Source organism: Podarcis tiliguerta (genome assembly GCF_965153285.1).
Source record: "Podarcis tiliguerta genome assembly, chromosome: Z".
Taxonomy (NCBI): Eukaryota; Metazoa; Chordata; class Lepidosauria; order Squamata; family Lacertidae; genus Podarcis; species Podarcis tiliguerta.
In genome coordinates, this window is record NC_139553.1 from 49548470 (window position 1) to 49567367 (window position 18898).

At 47.1% G+C, this 18898-nt stretch overlaps 2 protein-coding genes across 7 annotated transcripts in view; one reads left to right on the plus strand and one right to left on the minus strand.

Annotated features, from left to right (window-relative positions):
• LOC310669109 (P2R1A-PPP2R2A-interacting phosphatase regulator 1-like) overlaps positions 1-18898 on the plus strand; it is a 74081-nt gene that overhangs the window by 27115 nt on the left and 28068 nt on the right. For 2 of the 5 annotated variants that reach the window (XR_014507014.1, XM_083422699.1), the window contains 2 exons: positions 1540-1588; positions 4351-4626. The exons of 1 other annotated variant lie outside the window; for it this stretch is intronic. Coding sequence is in view for 1 of the 4 variants with exons in the window: in XM_083422699.1 (XP_083278825.1) it covers position 1540 (1 nt within the window). In the remaining 3 variants the exon portion in view is untranslated. Of the gene's footprint in view, positions 1-1539; positions 1923-4350; positions 4627-18898 lie in introns of those variants that run through there. 2 more of the 5 variants (XR_014507015.1, XR_014507016.1) reach the window with 1 other exon arrangement.
• On the minus strand, positions 749-12373 carry MOSPD1 (motile sperm domain containing 1). Of its 2 annotated transcripts, none has more exons than XM_083422704.1 (6): positions 12170-12373; positions 9364-9635; positions 8938-9013; positions 6081-6298; positions 2084-2245; positions 749-1258 (listed from the first exon to the last, which is right to left on the minus strand). In XM_083422704.1, exons 2-6 carry the CDS (start codon positions 9515-9517, stop codon positions 1227-1229), a joined length of 642 nt encoding a protein of 213 aa, XP_083278830.1. In that variant the 5' UTR covers positions 9518-9635; positions 12170-12373; the 3' UTR covers positions 749-1226. The 2 variants fall into 2 exon arrangements, with proteins under 2 accessions (XP_083278830.1, XP_083278831.1); XM_083422705.1 differs by lacking the exon at positions 12170-12373 and adding an exon at positions 10829-11023.

The following is an 18898-nucleotide window of genomic DNA, read 5'->3' on the forward strand; positions in this document are numbered from 1 at the left end:
ACAGAAGCACTCTACTGCGCCGCACGCATGCGCAGAACAGGCACCTCCTGTTGCAAAAACCTCGGATCCGGCCACTATAATGTATTAGTTTTAAAAAATAGAAAAATCTGTGTCGCCAATTTGGCTGTCAACGATTCATCTGGTGTAGTTGTATGGTTGCAAAAGCTTGTCCTCTTTTCTCCTTTTCTAAAAAGGGCGTCAGGGGTCAGCAACTTTTTCCAGCCGTGAGCTGGTCCACTGTCCCTCAGACCTTATGGGGGGCTGGACTATTGGGGGGGGGGTGAATGAATTCCTATGCCCCACAAATCACCCAGAGGTGCATTTTCAACAAAAGCACACATTCTACTCATGTCAAAACACGCTGATTCCCGGACTGTCCATAGGCAGGATCCTGAGGCGACTGGGCAGAGCCTTAGTTTGCCTACCCATGCTCTGGAGAGAGCCAGTGTGGTGTAGTGGTTAAGAGCGGTAGTCACGTAATCTGGGTAACCGGGTTCGCGTCTCCGCTCCTCCACATGCAGCTGCTGGGTGACCTTGGGCCAGTCACAGTCTCTCAGCCCCACTCACCTCACAGAGTGTTTGTTGTGGGGGAGGAAGGGAAAGGAGAATGTTAGCCGCTTTGAGACTCCTTAAAGGGAGTGAAAGGCGGGATATCAAATCCAAACTCTTCTTCTTCTTCTTCTGGGCAACCCCCCCCCCCCCCCGTTTTCCTAAACCGGAGTCTCCAAAAATAAACGGAAAAATACGGCAGCTTCCACCATCGGGCAAGCGGCTTTCAATTCCGCCATCCAGGCGTTTTTATCTGTATTTAAATTTGCAATACTTACAGGCAAATGAACACTGCAGATAGAACTGCAGGCTCCTATGGCGGTCAAACACTGAAGTTGACATGAATTTAAAAACATGCAATTTAAAAAGAAAGCACAAATGAGATTTTTGCATGGTAGACGTAGGTAGAAAAGCTTCCTTCAATTCCTTTTCCTTCAACCATTTCATCAGTCAAAAAGCACCTCCAAGCGCATGAGTCTTTCTGGTGAAAACGGAGTTAAAACTTTGCTTTCAAAAAAAAGAAAAAGAAAGAAAGAAAGGAAAAAAAGAGAGAGCGATGCAAATCGCCAGATGATTTTTGCACCCAAATGGAGGTCAGAGGCCCACGTTCAGGATGCGGATTTAAAAGGCAGTAAAAAAATAGGAGAGAAAAGATGGACATCCAATTGTGTTATCGCTCATGTTCTCAGGATTACCATAGTGATGAGACCTGCAAGAATCAGAAGAAAAAAGCCAGTTATTTCGGCTTAACTTGAGAAATAACCCAACCAAGAGTTTTGTTAGGTGGGGCACATGCGCATGAAAGCTTGTTCACTGGGAGCATGTTTGTGAATATTTGTGAAACGTGGTTTACATACACAACTTATCTTACATACACAACTCATCTCTCTACAAATGCCGAAATGTCAGAGAGCTCAAATTTACTTTCAGTTGCAATCAGTTAAATCACTAGTCAGTAAGACTTGATTTAATTTTTTTTTTCCCTTACAGAAAGGTTCGGCCTTGATGGCATCCTCCTAATATTGACAAGCAGAGGAAGGTTTCCTTTTTGGAATCGTAAATTTTCAGAGTAGTTTTTACAGTTCTATCAAAAATGACTGATTTGGTTCTACTATAAGAAATACATTGACAGATAAGGATGAAATGATGGTGAGGTTTAATAAGTTGACTGTTTCCATTTGGACAGCTTTTCTGCTGTACTTGATTGGAAAGAGAAAAAGAATTGTAGTCTCAAAACATTTGGAGGGCCGAGGTTGAGGAAGCCTGCTTTGGGCTATAATGTAACCAAAACAGAAAACTATAGAAAGATTCTTCCTCCAAAAGCATTTTATTTCCAAAATCTGATTTAAATAAAAAAATCCTATTTTTAAAAACTTGCTTTTAAAAAACATTGATCCACCCTGGTTGCAATTTGCTGACATGGCCCTCACGCAGTGACTCGATTATAGGGTTGTTTATTATGTTTCTTTACACATTTTCATTTTTACACTCGACCCCAAATCCTATTTCAAAATGACGACAAAAAGATGCATACCTAATACGTAAGCTGCTACTAACTTTTGATTCACACTTAAGTGGAGGTAGAGAGGCACAAGGGAACCCCCTTCTCCCAGCGTGGGAAGCATGAGAGCTGCAATGCACACGATTCCGAGGAACACGGTGAGCAAACTCGGCCCCGATGAGGCAATTCTGTTTTCTGGAAAAAGGAAAAGGCATTTGACACTATGGAAAGGGACAATTTCTTTCCTTTCCTTTCTCTCCCCCCCCCCTTTTATTGAATTTAGTAAATAACAAAACATTTTAAAAAAATCTTTATTATATTGCAAAATAAATACATCAAAACAAAACCATACATAAAGAATAATATCCAATAAAACAGAAAGAAAAAAGAAAAAGAAAAAATGCAAAGAAAAGTAGACAGAAAAGAAGAATAAAGTATCATATTTCATTACAATAAACACTAATTTACAAAATAATAATAGACTTCCATCACTCTCACAGCACTCTGTATTTCAGTATTATTTTCATCTGAATATATAAATGTGTATATATGTATATTTCCCCTTTTCCATTCACCAGGTCATTCTAGACACAGCCAAATTTTTACATTTGAACCTTGTCTTTCTAAGTAGTCATTCAAGCAATTCTATTCCTCCTGGACTGTATTCATTGGCTTTAGTCTTATTATATCCGTCCATTTGGCCAGTTCCAAATATTCACATAATTTATATAGCCACTCCTCTTTGGTCAGTACCTGGTTACCCTTCCAGTACTTAGCCACTAGAATTCTTGCCGCTGATGTTGCATACAGAAAAAATCAAGTCTTTTCTTTTAGAATATCACTGTTCAATATTCCCAAAAGATATGTTTCTGGTCTTTTACTTTGTGAAGTTCTTAGTAACTTTTTTATTTATTCATGGATCATGTTCCAGAACTTTCTGATCTCTGAACATGTCTACCATATATGGTAGAAGGTTCCAATCTGCTTTGTGCATCTCCCAACACTTATTACTAAGCGATCTATTCATTTTAGCCAATCTCTCCAGTGCTAAATACCACCTATGGTGCATTTTCAGGTAATTTTCTCTTATTAAATAACATGCTGTAAAATTTATATTTTTTGCCCACAGTTTTTTGAATGGTATAACATAGGCATGTCCAACAGGTAAATCTGAAAGCATCTGAAGGCAGCCCTGTTTAGGGAAGTTTTTAATATTTAATGCTGTATTGTTTTTAGCACTTGATAGACTGGGGAAACTTAGCCAGATGGGTGGGGTATAAATTCATCATCATCATCATCATCACTGGCTCCCCCCAAAGAAGCTCAAGAACTTTGGTTAGTTCTTGGTTAGATCACTGCTAGTTTTTAACTTTGTGAGTAGATCACAGTCTTGCCCACCCTAACAAAAAGTTCAAATGAGATCCACTTCATTCCTAAACATTTCATTTCACCAAACATTCTTGCTTTTATTGACATTGGGCTTCCCGTCAAATCCACCCAGCCAGAATGGCTAGGACTTCAGAGATTGGCAACCTTTTTCAGCAGGGGGCCGGTCCACTGTCCCTCAGACCTTGTGGGGGGCTGGACTAGTTGGGGGGAGGGGGAAATGAACGAATTTCTATGCCCCACAAATCACCCAGAGATGCATTTTCAATAAAAGGACATTCTACTCATGTCAAAACACGATTCCCAGATGGTCCGCCGACTGGATTGAGAAAGCGATTGGGCTGGATCCGACTCCCGGACCTTAGTTTGCCTACCCATGGGCTAGGTTCGACCTCCAATGGGGGAAAACAGTGTTCCTCTGAATACCAATTGCCAAAAACCACCAGCGGGGAGAGGGATGCTCAGGTTCAGCTTTTGAGCTTCCCATTAGGTGCAGGGGCCAGCAAATTTTTTTTTGCTGCAGGCTTGTCCACTGTCCCTCAGACTTTGGGACGGGCCGGAGAACCAGCACCAGGGAGGGTGGGAGCTGGAAGAAGAGGCGAGGTGGGCAAGTAGTCCTCCTCCCCATCCCCCACGCTTACCCTCCCAGGGGCTACCGCCGCTTCTCATGGGTAGGCAGGGCGGCGGGGGAAAGATGAGTGGTGTGAACGGGCTGGCTCCAGAGAGGGATTGCTGAAAATGGTGCTCAGCCAGCTCCCTTCCTCACCTAGGCAGGGCAGGGCGAAGCCCGGAGGTAAGACTTGATTTAAAACTCTCTCTCTCTCTCTCTCTCTCTCTCTCTCTCTCTCTCTCACACACACACACACACACATTACAGAAAAGTTCATCCTCTTCATATTGACAAGCAAAGGAAGGTTAAGCTTGTAAGGTGACTTGATGTTACACCGTAATCATACTATCAAAGAAGTAATTGTAGTGATAAATAATACGTAACAGGAATGAGAATTTAAAAGGACTCTCAAGGTGACAAGTGCTGGTGGAGAGGAGTCAAATGGGTGTGCTCCTCCATCTTTTCTTTCTTTCTCACCTTTTCCCTTTACTGTCTTTGGTTTTGGGGGGTGAAGTGTGTGTACCTGTTTGTTTGTTTGTTTGTTTGTAAATATTCTCAAATAAAACATTAAAAAGTCAAATGGGTGTAGTCTTTCTTTCTGACCCTTTCCCTTTACTCTTTTTGGTTTTTGGGGTTAAGTGCAGGCTTCCTCAGCCTTGGCCCTTCCAAATGTTTTGAGACTACAATCCCATCATCCCTGACCACTGGTCTTGCTAGCTAGGGGTGATGAGAGTCGTAGGCCAAAAACATCTGGAGGGCTGAGGTGGAGGAAGCCTAGTTTAAAGGTGAAAACCAGCACCTGGAACCTGACCCTGTGCTCCACTGGGAGCCAGTGCGGCTGGCACAGCGCTGGGTGGACGTGGTCCCGCAGCGGGGACACTGCGTAGAGTGAGTTACAATAATCAAGCCTGGAGGTGACCGTTGCATGGGTCACTGTGGCGAGGTCAGGACAAGGGAGGTAAGGGACCAGCTGCTTAATACGGCAAATGTGAGGAAATGCCTCCATATTGTCTGCTTGTAAATATGCTTAAATAAATAAGAAATAAGAAAGGACAACTGGAAATTATTTATGTGTGAAACAACAGCAGCAAGGATTCTATTAGCCCCAGCTCGGAAGATGGAAGAACGCCAAGAAAGAACAACAGCAAGAGAAAGTCATGGAATATGCAGAATTAGCAAAATGAACAGATAAATTACATGAGAGGGACAACAAAGACTTTAAAAGAGAATGGGAACCATTTATGATATATATGAAGAGACAAGGAGAGTTGGACTCATTGGCAGGGTTTGAGTAAACATTCACAAATGCATATAACAAGGGTAGGCAACCTAAGGCCCGGGGGCCAGATGCAGCCCAATGGTCTTCTCAATCCGGTGGACTGGGACTAGGAATCAGCGTGTTTTTACATGAGTAGAATGTGTCCTTTTATTTAAAATGCATCTCTGGATTATTTGTGGGGCATAGGAATTCGTTCTCCCCCCCAAAAAAAAATCTAGTCCAGCCCCCCACAAGGTCTGAGGGACCTTGGTTTTTGAGGGACAGTGGACCAGCCCGCCATGAAAAAAACTTGCCAGCCCCTGCCATGGGTAGGCAAACTACAGCCCAGGGGCCAGATCTGGCCCAATTGCCTTCTGCCGGTCCAGGAGCCAGCGTGTTTTTACATGAGTAGAATGTGCCCTTTTATTTAAAATGCATCTCTCGCCCCCTGCTGAAAGTTTGCTGACCCCTGGTATATAATACAGTGGTACCTCTGGTTAAGAACTTAATTCGTTCTGGAGGTCCATTCTTAACCTGAGGTACCACTTTAGCTAATGGAGCCTCCTGCTGCCGCTGCACGGTATCTCTTCTCCTGAAGCAAAGTTCTTAATCCAAGGTACTATTTCTGGGTTGGCGGAGTCTGTAACCTGAAGCATATGTACCCCAAGGTACCACTGTAGTAGTAGTAGTAGTAGTAGTAGTAATAATAATAATAAATAGAGAAAAAGGCAGGTCTATAGCTCCAAAAAGCAATGGTGTTCCAACCATCCAACTACCTGGCTGGCACAAAGCCTGCTCGAAAAAGACGCTCTCTGCCAGATGCGCCGTGATCCTCTTCTCCTCCTCTTCCTTCGGGTCTTTCGCTGCTGGAAGCAGAGTGGCGATGACCTCTTTCCTCCCCAGCGCTTTCCTCTGGCTCTGCTCGGAGACCTGGAGCCGAAACTTGTCAATCACGCCATAGTGGCAAGGTCGGACATCTCTGTGACGGATCACGCTGTAATGGGAGGAGGACGTGAATGGCCACATTTCCTTTTTTAACGCGTTATTGCTCTTTTTTTTTTTTTAATATAATGTTTATTAAATTTTCTTTTTTATTTTATAACAGGCATCCCCAACCTGCGGCTCCCCAGATGTTTTGGCCTACAGCTCACATGATCCCTAGCTAACAGGACCAGTGGCCAGGGATGATGGGAATTGCAATCCAAAACATCTGGAGGGCCAAAGGTTGGGGATGCCTGCTTTATAACAAACAACCAAATAAAATTTCTTCATCACATACCGTATTTTTTGCTCTATAAGACTCACTTCTTCCCTCCTAAAAAGTAAGGGGAAATGTGTTTGCGTCTTATGGAGCAAATGCAGGCTGCACAGCTATCCCAGAAGCCAGAACAGCAAGAGGGATTGCTGCTTTCACTGCACAGCAATCCCTCTTGCTGTTCTGGCTTCTGAGATTCAGAATATTTTTTTTCTTGTTTTCCTCCTCCAAAAACTAGGTGCGTCTTGTGGTCTGGTGCGTCTTATAGAGCGAAAAATACGGTATATCTTTGCTCAAATTGAGCTTTGACTTTCTCCCGTTCTCCTCCCTGACTACCATATGCAATCACTTTTATCTCCGCATTTCTAAATCACCCTATTTACCTTATCTCAGGCTTCCTCAACCTCGGCCCTCCAGATGTTTTGAGACTACAATTCCCACCATCCCTGACCACTGGTCCTGCTAGCTAGGGATCATGGGAGTTGTAGGCCAAAAACATATGGAGGGCCAAGGTTGAGGAAGCCTGTCATCTCCATACTAAATAGACTTACTTCTAATATTTATAAACAGCTCATTATTTATATATGCACAACAAGTCATCATAATCATTTCTATTAGTACCTTGGTTTGTGAACAACCTAGCTTACAACAGTTTTGAATGACGATCGATTCAAACCCAGATGTGCACGTCCGGTTTGCGAACCTTTTTCGGGTTACAACCCGTGGTTTTTTATTACAGTGGTACCTCGCAAGACGAATGCCTCGGAAGACGAAAAACTCGCAAAACGAAAGAGTTTTTCGTTTTCTGAGTTGCTTCGCAAGACGGATTTCCCTATGGGCTTGCTTCGCAAGACGAAAACGTCTTGCGCCCTTTTTTTAAAACCACAAATGCATTCCTATGGAAAACTGTCAATACACATTGGTGCTTCGCAAGACGAAAAAATTCACAAGACGAAAAAACTCGCAGAATGAATTAATTTCGTCTTGCGAGGCACCACTGTACAAACAATTTTTTTGGTTGGCGAACACATTTTTTTGGACAATGACCCATTTTTGGAGGCCCCATTGGCAAAAGCGTGCCTTGGGTTACGACCTGCTTCAGTTTATGAAGGGATTTCCGGAACGGATGATGGTCATAAACCAGGCATAGGCAACCTAGGCCCTCCAGCTGTTTGGGGACTACAACTCCCATGATGCCTAACTCACAGGATGAGTGGTCAGGGATGATGGGAATTGTAGTCCCAAAGCAGCTGGAGTGCCAAGGTTGCCTATGCCTGTTGTAAACTAAGGTACCACTGTAAAGCTATCGGTGATCACAAAAGATACATACAGTTTCAATTATGGGGTTTCATCACAAACCTATGACTACCCATCCTCTCCATGTTTTTTCCCTTTCTCATAAGCGTGTTGTATCATTTTATTTCTGCGATGTTTTATAAAAACTTTCTTTCCTAGATCAATATTGTATTCCTTTATACCATGGGTAGGCAAACTAAGGCCCAGGGGCTGGATCCGGCCCAATCGCCTTCTCAATCTGGCCCACGGACTGTCCAGGAATCAGCGTGTTTTACATGAGTAGAATATGCCCTTTTATTTAAAATGCATCTCTGGGTTGTTTGTGGGGAATAGGAATTCATTCATCCCCCCCCCATCTAGTCCGGCCCCCCACAAGGTCCGAGGGACAGTGGATCGGTCCCCTGCTGACCACGTCCACCCAGTGCTATGCCAGCCACACTGGTCCCCGGAGCACAGGGTCAGGTCCTGTTGGACTAATTGCAGTCGTTCATAGTCGCCCACAGGTTGACCATACCCATTGGGCCCACTACCCTTTGGGGAAAAACCCCGCCCCACCCTCCCACTATCTATCAGGGTCTGGTTAATTATAATAAATAATACACTTTTATTTGTATCCCGCCCTCCCCGTCTGAACCTGGGCTCAGGGAGGCTAACACCAAATATGTAACACTGGTATAAAATCAAGCAATAACGAAATTACCTCCTGAAAACAAGCCAGGATCAAATTCAAATCCAATTAGATGGCTTTCCGCAGGATTAGGGTTGGGAACAGTAAACGCTCGTCAGGCCCAACTGTTTGCGCTGCTCTTATATGGGCCTGTGAGAACGCTGGGAGGCCTCTTTCATGCTAGTTCTTATACAGACTTTGGTTTCTGTGTATCGGAAGAAGGGCACATGCCCACGTAAAGCTTAGACCCTAAGGTGCCACTGGACAATTTTTTAATTTTTTGATTTCCCCACCCTGAGATGTCTTGATGAGGGTGTACTATACATCTAATAAATTAACGAATGGCCTCTGGAAGGCAGCTTAGTGGTTGCTATTCATTTCAAAGCAACAAACCAAAAACCAGCTTTTTACTCACATGTCAACACAGCACTGAGGCTTCACCGCGCCTGCTGCATCGACCACGACATATTTATTTGGGGTTGTGCAAAGAACTGAAAGAAAAGAAAAGGGGCCGTCATCCGATGTCAGCCAATCGCAAGGAAAACTGGCACAGAAGCGAAGCTCAACATCGGGAACGACCGAACTCCAGCCCTCCAGCTGTTTTGGGATTATAATTCCCACTATCCCTGACCGCTGGTCCTGTTAGCTAGGGGTGATGGGAGTTGTTGTCCCAAAACAGCTGGAAGGCCAAGTTGGGCCATGCCTTATCCGGACTCCCAAGTTCTTGTAACCCACCCACAGACCTTCAGGCAAAAGGCAAGTCAGAAAGCAAATAAAAGGAAGTTGAGACAATCCCTCCTCCCCAAGCAAACCCTTAAATAGAATTGTACCTGAGACGCACCTTTGAATTTTAAGGCAAATTCATAGGGGTTATAGAGAGTCAACACCTGTTTATGGGTCGACTGGTCGTCTGCATAAAATATAAGCTCCGTGGGGAATAGGAAGACAGGAAGGTTTCCTTCCACTAACTCTGGCTGCCTTTTTTGCTGCTGCATTGGCCCCGAGTCGTCCTCGCCACTGCGCCTTCTGCTCGCCCGACGGCTTTGTCTCCCCACACGTCTCGTCACAGCAATTTAGGAATCCGAAAGCATTATGGCAAACCTATAGGCAAACCTATAAAAACACAAGACAGCATCAAACATTAAGCATCAAATTTCTTGAAACAGGGCTGCCTTCGGATGCCTTTTAAAAGTCAGATAGTTGTTTATTTCTTTGACATCTGATGGGAGGGTGTTCAACAGGGCGGGCGCCACCACCGAGAAGGCCCTCTGCCTGGTTCCCTGTAACCTCACTTCTCGCAGCAAGGGAACCGCCACTCTGGCAGGTAGGGTCTCATCTATCTATCTATCTATCTATCTATCTATCAAATCTATCTATCATCTATTTCTCCATCTTATATCTAACTATCAATCATCTGTCTACCTATCTATCTATGCCAGTGCCGGATTTAAGGCCCTCGGGCTTTCAAGGTCCACACGGTCACTTTGAATTGTGCCCGGAAATGTCCCAGGAGCCTATGCAGGTCTTTCAGGGTTATGCGGTCTCTGCAGTCCCAGTCTCCAGTCTGGCTGCCGCATTCTGGATTAGTTGTAGTTTCCGGGTCATCTTCAAAGGGAGCCCCATGTAGAGTGCATGGCAGTAGTCCAAGCGGGAGATAACCAGAGCATGTTCTGCTCTGGGCAGGGAGGGTCTCATCCCGCATACCAGATGAAGCTGCCCTGGACACAGAACGGACCTGCACCTCCATGGGTCCAAAATGACCCCCAGGCTACGCAGCTGGTCCTTCAGGGGCACAGTTGCCCCATTCAGGACCAGGGAGTCCTCCACAGCAGCCTCTCCCCTGTCCCCCAAGAACAGTACTTCTGTCTTTTCAGGATTCAACCAAAATCCGTTAGCTGCCATACATCCTCCAACCGCCTCCAGGCACTCACACAGGACCTTCACTAGTTCTGATTTAAAAGAGAGGTAGAGCTGGGTATCATCCACATATTGATGGACGCCCAGCCCAAACAGCTGGAGGGCCAACTTGGGCCATGCCTGAGCTAGAGCAGTGGTGGCCAAACTGCGCCCTTCAGCTGTTTTGGGACTACAATTCCCACCATCCCTGACCACTGGTCCTGTTAGATAGGGGTCATGGGAATTGTAGGCCAAAAGCTTTTATGCATCTATGAGATCCCACAGCAGCTATTCACAACACCCATGCCAATTAATCCTGAAAATGGCAAGCCTGCCACATTTGCGAATCACGTCATTGTTATCGGAAAAAGCAGGGGTGGCCAACTCCCAAGAGACTGTGATCTACTCACACAATTCAAAACTGGCAAAACTTGAACTAGCCCAGACGACAGCGTCAATTAGAATGCAATCAAAACAAGAATTAGTGGGATGGGAATTGTAGTCTCAAAACATCTGGAGGGCCGAGGTTGAGGAACCCTGGCCAAGGAGCTTAACGAAGCACGTTCCTCCAGATGTGTTTCAGGCACACCAAGCAGCGAAGAGAAATCCAAAGAAATGAATGGGAGACAAACCGAACAGAATATTGTAGACGAGGAGACATGATTCCGGCCCTCTCCAATCTAGCTTGCACCCTTGACAAAACGCTGCCAAGTCACATTACTGTTTACAGCGGCAGGGGTATCTTCTCCCGATTGGCCGGAACAGCAGACAAAAAATGAGCGGGGGGGGGGGGGGAGACACACACAAGCAGAGTCCAACCTTCGGATCCATATGTGCTCTCTCTGAGGATACGGCCCCTGCTGCTGCTGAAGCCCCCTCTAGGTGAGGGGCTGCTGCGGCCAACCCTGGCATTCTTTTTAACAGAGCTACCAGACCCCTTGCACTGCCAGCAGGCATGGCCAAACTTAGCCAGTGGCCAAGGATAATGGGAGTTGCAGTCCCCAAACAGCTGGAGGGCCGAGTTGGGCCATGCTTTAAATTTGGCCCTACAACTCTTTTGGGGACTACAACTCCCATCATCCCTAGCCAACAGAACCAGTGGTCAGGGATAATGGAAATTGTAGTCCAGGACAGTAGAAGGACACCGCTGCTGTTCTCTCTCGCAACAGACTTCATCCCTTTCTGGCCCAGGCATGGCCCAACTTGGCCCTCCAGCTGTTTTTTGGATTCCAAATCCCATCATCCCTAGCACCAGTGGCCAGGGATGATGGGCACTGTAGTCCCCAAACAGCTACGGCGGTCATCTCTGACACAACTCTGCCAAAGGCACGACGACGATCCCCCCTCAAAACAGCCAGGCCCTCCTCGCCCTCAGCGATGGTCATCTACTTTTTCAGAGCCATTTCCCCCAGGAAGCCCCCACCCAGGCCAGAGACCCCCGATCGCCCCCTCCCCGCCGAGGGGCGGGGGGCGCGCGAACGCTCAGGTTGAGGCGAGCCGCCGCCCCACCGGAGCCGCAGAGGAGCGCAGCGCAGCCCCTTCCCCTCAAGCCGGAAGAGGCCCGCTTTTGTTTCGGGCTCGGGTCGCCTCGCAGCTGTTTGGGGACTACAACTCCCATCATCCCCAGGTACCAGTAGCCAGCGGTGAGAGATGATGGGAGTTGTAGTCCCCAAGCAGGCCCATCGCCGGGAATGAGATCCCTGAGGACCCTCCTGGGCGACGACGGACCCTCGCTCCCTGCCCTCACTCACCCCTCGGACCGCCCTCCGCCTCCGGGTTCTTTCGGTCACCAGCCGCCGCCGCCGCCGCCGCCGTCGAGGAAGCACCGCCTCTTCGCCTCTCTCCCTCGCCTCAGCGGACGGGCCCGCCCATTTCCCCGCCCCTCTCGCGTCACCAGGCGCTAGGGCTGCCGGGAACGTGAAGTGGAAAGCGGGAAAAGGGCGACAGAGGCGCGAGAGGCGGCGCTTCTTCTCGACGTCCTTGGAGGCAGGGGGAGGGGTGGTGGTGGGAGCTTCTCCTACGCGTGCGCAGAGAGGAGGGCTCGCTCGGGCCCGCCCCTCGTCGCTTGCTGCTCACGAGACCAGTGATCAGGGACGATGGGCATTGTAGTCCCCGAACAGCTGGAGGACCCGCTTCCCTCAGGGCTGCCACCATTCCACCCCAATCCGTTATCGGAACGAATTGCTGGTGTTGCCGTTTGTAAACTACAGTGCCCATCACCCCGACCGCTGTGAGCTAGGGATGATGGGAGTTGTAGTCCCAAAACAGCTGGAGGGCCTCGCCAGGTTCAACATGCTGCCATCTGCCTTATTGCAGGGCAGATTCGCGGGTAATCCATAATACACAGAAGGAGTCTGCCCCTGAGGCTTGATGGAGGTAGAAACTGTCTCTCATGTCTTGTTACGCTCGGCATTTATCACCCCTGCTATACAAAAATCTCCAAATGGGCCCGAACTTCAATGTCTAAAACTCCTGGTAGAGGACAAGGATCTTAAGCTCTTAAATGACAATTTTAGGTTATATTTTAGTGACATATTATTATTATTATTATTATTATTATTATTATTTCTACCCCACCCACCTGGCTAGCTTTCCCCAGCCACCATGGGCGGCTTCCAGCAAAATATTAAAATACAATGGTGTGTCAAACATTAAAAGCTTCTCTAAACAGGGCTGCCTTCAGATGTCTTCTAAAAGCCAGAGAGTTGGTTCTTTCTTTGACATCTGATGGGAGGGTGTTCCACAGTGGGGGCTCCACCACCAAGAAGGCCCTGTGTCTGGTACCCTGTAACCTCGCTTCTCACAGAGGGAACCGCCAGAAGGCCCTAGGAGCTGGACCTCAGTGTCTGAGCTGAACGATGAGGTTGGAGATGCTCCTTCAGGTATACAGGATGGGGCCGTTTAGGGCTTTCGGGCTAGGCACCAACACTCTGAATTGTGCTTGGAAACATACTGGGAGCCAATGTAGGTCTTTCAAGACCGGTGTTATGTGGTCTTGGCGGTCCCCAGTCTGGCTGCCGCATTCTGGATTAATTGTAGTTTCCAAGTCCCCTTCAAAGGCAGCCCCACATAGAGCGCATTGCAGTAGTCCAAGCGGGAGATAACTAGAGCATGCACCACTCTGGTGAGACAGTCTGCGGGCAGGGAGGGTCTCATCCTGTGTACCAAATGGAGCTGCCCTGGACACAGAATGGACCTGCGCCTCCTTGGACAGCTGCGAGTCCAGAATGACTCCCAGGTTGCACACCTGGTCCTTCAGGGGCACAGTTACCCCATTCAGGACTAGGGAGTCCCCCACACCCACCTGCCCCCTGTCCCCTCAACAGGCGCGGCCAAGGCAGTTTCAGTCCCATGGTGAGGCCTGGATCACAACTGGAAGGGATCCAAATTGTCCGCTTCTTCCAAGTTAAGATTTAACTTATATGTTTTTAACTACTGCTATACCCGTATTGTCCCTGTTAGACCCAATTGCCATTCAATGTATCCCTCTTGTGTTTTTATGATTTTCCTGAGATTGTAAGTGAGCCAGAACTGGTCTGTGGCTGTAATAATAAATTCATTCACTAAAGGGCCAAGTTGGGCCATGCCTGCAGAGGGTTTTGATTCTTGCCATGTTTTGAGCCACTTTGCGTACGTATTTTTCCGTGTGTAAGACTAGGTTTCCCCCCTAAAAAATAATGTCCAAAATTGGAGGCGTCTTATACACGGGGGCCATCTCCCCCCATTTTCTTAAATCAGAGTCCCCCCAAATAAGGGGTGTCTTATACATGGGGGCATCTTATAGACAGAAAAATGTGGTATATATGTATGGGAAAGCAGATTGCAATGTGAATAAAAAAGTCATCCGCCTGTCTTGTAAGACAAAGGAAGAGTGCGCTGCCTTTGGGAGTAAGTCAAACCCTTGCAGGCATGGCCCAACTTGGCCCTCCAGCTCTTTTGGGACTACAACTTCCATCATCCCTAGCTCATGGGACCAGTGGTACAATAAACTACAATACAATAAAATGGCAGCAAATGTCAGTGTAACGCACAAGGCTACAACGAAGGAAGTGAGGGAAGGTATTGAGGACTGGCAATTTATTGCAGTTTATTCAGCTCATAACAATCGTCCCCTCTTTGGTGGTTTATTTTCTAATAACACTAGTAAATTAAGCACGAGAGCCCGTACAGCAGAGTTTGAGCAGAACGGCAAATATCAATCCTTTGGAAATGAACTTGGTCCCGTTATTTTAGGATAGGGACATCCAACTCCCAATAGACTGTGATCTACTCACTGTGAAAAAACAGTTTTTTGGGGAAGCCAAGGTGGTTGAGCTTTTTTTTAGGGAGCAAATGAGTGAATGGAACTGAATGATTGGAACTGAATATATGAATGAATGAAACTGAATGAGCATTGTGATATACACAAAACACAATCAAAATTTGATTATATAAAACACAGTGGAGGGTCTTGAATCCCCAGTCCGATAGTGGAACTTAATCTGATGGCCCACTTTTTTGCTAGGAAGCCAAAGTTGCTGAGCTTTTCTTTGGAAAGCCAAAGTTCTTGATTTTTTTTTAGGAAAGGCAAAGTTATTGAGCTTTTTTTTTGTGGGGGGGGGGGAGTAGATCACTGAAGGGTCAGAGATCTACCAGTAGATCATGATCTGCCTGTTGGACATGCCTGTTTTAGGAAATGTGGGTTGTGTGCTGCTCTTATCCTATGGCTTAGAAAGAACCCACAGCTCACACTAACAGAAGCCAAAGAGTCACGGAGTATAAAGAGCAGAATTTTTAATTCTGTGTCAAATATTTAGACAGAGGCCTTTGTAAACAGAATTATTCCCCCCCCCCCCCCATTTTGGTATTTCTGCTGAGGTTTCCCCCATAAATTCCAACCCAGTTTCTCCTTTCCAATCCTCGGTGGTGCCAAACCCTTTTGCAAAACAGGGAGCTGCCGCCGTCAGAAGCTGCCATATTTGGTTACAGTCTCCCAACTTGGTCTGGAGTGTGTGACTTCCTTCACTTTGAAGGTGATGTGTGAAGGTTTTTGGCCCTGCGAATGCAGAAAGCAAAAGATAGCAAACCTAAAAGTTCAAAACCTTCCAGCTTTGCTCGCCGTCTTGGCTTGTTCTCGCAGTCGCTGGGAGAGATCACCAGTGGGTTTGGGGATGGGCATTCATCAGTATGCGGATGGTACCCTCTTTTTTCAGATCGGAACCGGTAAAGGCAGTGAAGGTCCTGTGTCTGGAGGCAGTTGGAGGAAGGGTGGCTGCTAACGGGTTGAGGTTGAATCCTGCAAGACAGAAGTCCTGTTGTGGGTGGGCAGGTGGGGAGACCTCCCTGGTCCTGAACGGGGCAACTGTGCCCTTGAAGGACCAGGTGTGGAGCCTGGGGGTCATTTTGGACCCATGGAGGTGCAGGTCCATTCTGTGTCCAGGGCAGCTCCTTGTGGGACGCAGGATGAAACCCTACCTGCCCAGAGCGGCACATGCTCTGGTTACCTCTCGCTTGGACTATTGCTATGCGCTCTATGTGGGGCTGCCTTTGAAGATGCCCTGGAAACAACAACTAATCCAGAATGCGGCAGCCAGACTGGGGACTGGGACTGCAGAGACTACATAACCCCGGTCCTGAAAGACCTGCATTGGCTCCCGGGACGTTTCCAGGCACAATTCAGAGAGTCAGTGCTGACCTTGAAAGCCCTCAATGGCCTCAGCCCAGTAGACCCAAAGGAGTGCCTCCACCCCGGACATCAGGGTCCCTCTCCCCAGGGCCTTCTGGTTCCCTCCCTGCAAGAAGCAAAGTTACAGGGAAGCAGGCAGAAGGCCTTCTCGGTGGTGGCGCCCACCCTGTGGAATGCCCTCCCATCAGATCTCAAAGAAATAAGCAACTCTCTGGCCCTTAGAAGACATCTGAAGACAGCCCTGTTTTGGGAAGGTTTTAATATTTGATTAATTATTCGCAGGGGTGGCCAACTCCCAAGAGACTGCAATCTGCCTACAGAGTTAAAAACTGGCAGTGATCTACTCACTTTGGGGGGGTTCAGGTCAAAGTTGTTGAGCTTTTCTTAGGGAGGAGAAAAGTCCCATTTTGGGGGAGTGCAGGGCAAAAATGTTGAGCTTTTTTAGGCGAGTCAAAGGTGTTTAGCTTCTTTGGGGGGAGCCAGTGACCTGCCAGTGACCCCATTGCTTCCCTCCCTGCAGAGGAACATGTGAGGTCAGTTGGGTAGAGTCCAAATGGTTTCAGGATGGTCTTCTTGTGCTGTTTCAGACACGTAGTTTACAGCTTTATGTACATGTTTGCCTTGTACATTATTGAACATTTAATTTATATCTTGGAGACCTTCAGTTCTTACAACACTCTGAAGGAAGTAGACGATTCCATGTCTGGTTTTGAGGAAGAGCCTCCTAAGCAAGCGTTTAGGGTGAAAGTTGTCGCCTTCTTCCAAACATGCTTTGCAGGGAAGCGGCCAAAACCCTCCCATTTTGTGTCCCTCCATTTCCAACATTTCCAAATAAAGCTCTTTCTCCCCGCGGCTTCTTCTGCAGTGACTAATGCACTGGAAACCTCTTCGGAGGCCCCGTGCTTATACTTCGTTCCTGTTTGGAAAAGAAAGCCAAGTCTCCATTTGTCTCCGTTTTATTACGTTTGCCAAGAATTGATATACAGTTGTACCTCAGGTTACAGACGCTTCAGGTTACAGACTCTGCTAACCCAGAAATAGTACCTCGGGTTAAGAACTTTGCTTCAGGATGAGAACAGAAATCGTGCTCTGGCAGCGCGGCAGCAGCGGGAGGCCCCATTAGCTAAAGTGGTGCTTCAGGTTAAGAACAGTTTCAGGTTAAGAACGGACCTCCGGAACAAATTAAGTACTTAACCAGAGGTACCACTGTATACCAAATGAAATTAGTTTTATTTCCCATTGGGCAGCGGCCGCAGACACATTGCAGGCTCAGGATTCTCTCCCAGCCGATGTGAAGCAATGTGGCCTTTTCTGAAAGTGAGCCTCCATGGTTTTACTAGTGCTCCTTGCCTCAATTTTCCTTGGTGCCTTGTCTCCTTGCCTTAGTCCCCCACCTGGTTTCTGATACACTTTCCCACATAGCCCCAAAGCAGTTGCTTTTGCAATACCACCAACTGCCCCAAACAGAGGGTCGTGATGAGTTAATCTCACACCTTTAAGCTTGAAAGGGGGGGTGGTGGTGGTGGCCCAAGGGGCCAAAATAAATGTCATAATGTAGAATAATAGAATGATAGAATCATAGAGTTGGAAGAGACCACAAGGGTCATCGAGTCCAACCCCCTGCCAAGCAGGAAACACCATCAGAGCACTCCTGTGTATCCCTAGAAATCCTTCAGTGTACTTCTAACAGGAAAGTTATGGTAACCTGTTGCTTTATGAAACTGAGGATTTTGCAAGTTGCCGCCCCCCCCCCCCAATTGGGGCAGGAATACAGTCGTACTGTAGCCTTTTTAATCCATGGGTAGGAATAATTGTTGCACCCGAGCAGAGACAAAAGGAGCCAAACGACACCAAGGGGTTAATCCAGAGAAAGAGCGTTTTATTCTGCCATCCGGAGGGGCAGAGGCACCTGTGTGATTCAGTTCACAAAAGACAGGCCGCACCGAAAACATTTTACAACCAGGTTTTATCCTTTTTTCAAACCCCTTTTTCCCTCTCCCCCTTCACAGATTTTTACATAGAATGTTGCTTTTTCGTTCCCTGGTTCTGTTCCCGGAAGTATGTTGCAAATCAATGTACCAGGACAAGGTTGCTTAGATCTGGGAACCCGAAAGGTTTTCTGTTCTCAGCTCTAGGTTTGTTACAGCGTTTTTGTTACAAAGAGGACTGCTTAGCTTGTGCTTTTTGTCTTAGAGGAAATTGCAGTTTTTAAAATGCGTACGCCGAGGCCTGGCTGGGGGGGGGGGGGAATTCACAAACAGTTTTTAGGGCTTTCTGGGGTAACCCTAACTGTACCCCTTCATTCCATACCTCTCAATTTTGGACAGCCTTTTTCTCAAAAAGGCTCGTCCCAGGAAGGCACAGGCTGATATTCTTGGGTCAGAGCTATAATCTGGGGGCGAAGCATGCGAGAAATCATATTGCGTGTCATTGTATGCAAGCATTGCAGCAAGCAAGGTACAGAAAAGCAAAAAATTAGCAAAATGAAAAGTGGGCCAAGCAGCAGCAAAAACAGGCCTTTTACCCATCCTAGTTTTGGCAACCAGTCAAGCCATGACATGTCCCATCCCTCCCAGGTTTGGGTAGGAATATGGGCCACTGTTTCAAGTCCTGCTGCCAAATTGCGAATGGCCTCACCATAATCAGAGATGTTAAAGCAACAGGCCCCACCGGTGAGATTTAATGCTGCACAAAAGTCGCCATGTTGCGCCAGGAGAAAGTCCAATGCTAATCGGACTGAGAGAAACGCATTGCGTGTCTCATCCAATTGCGTGGCAATTAGCCTAAGGGCCGTGGCTGTCGTGTTAGCAACAAT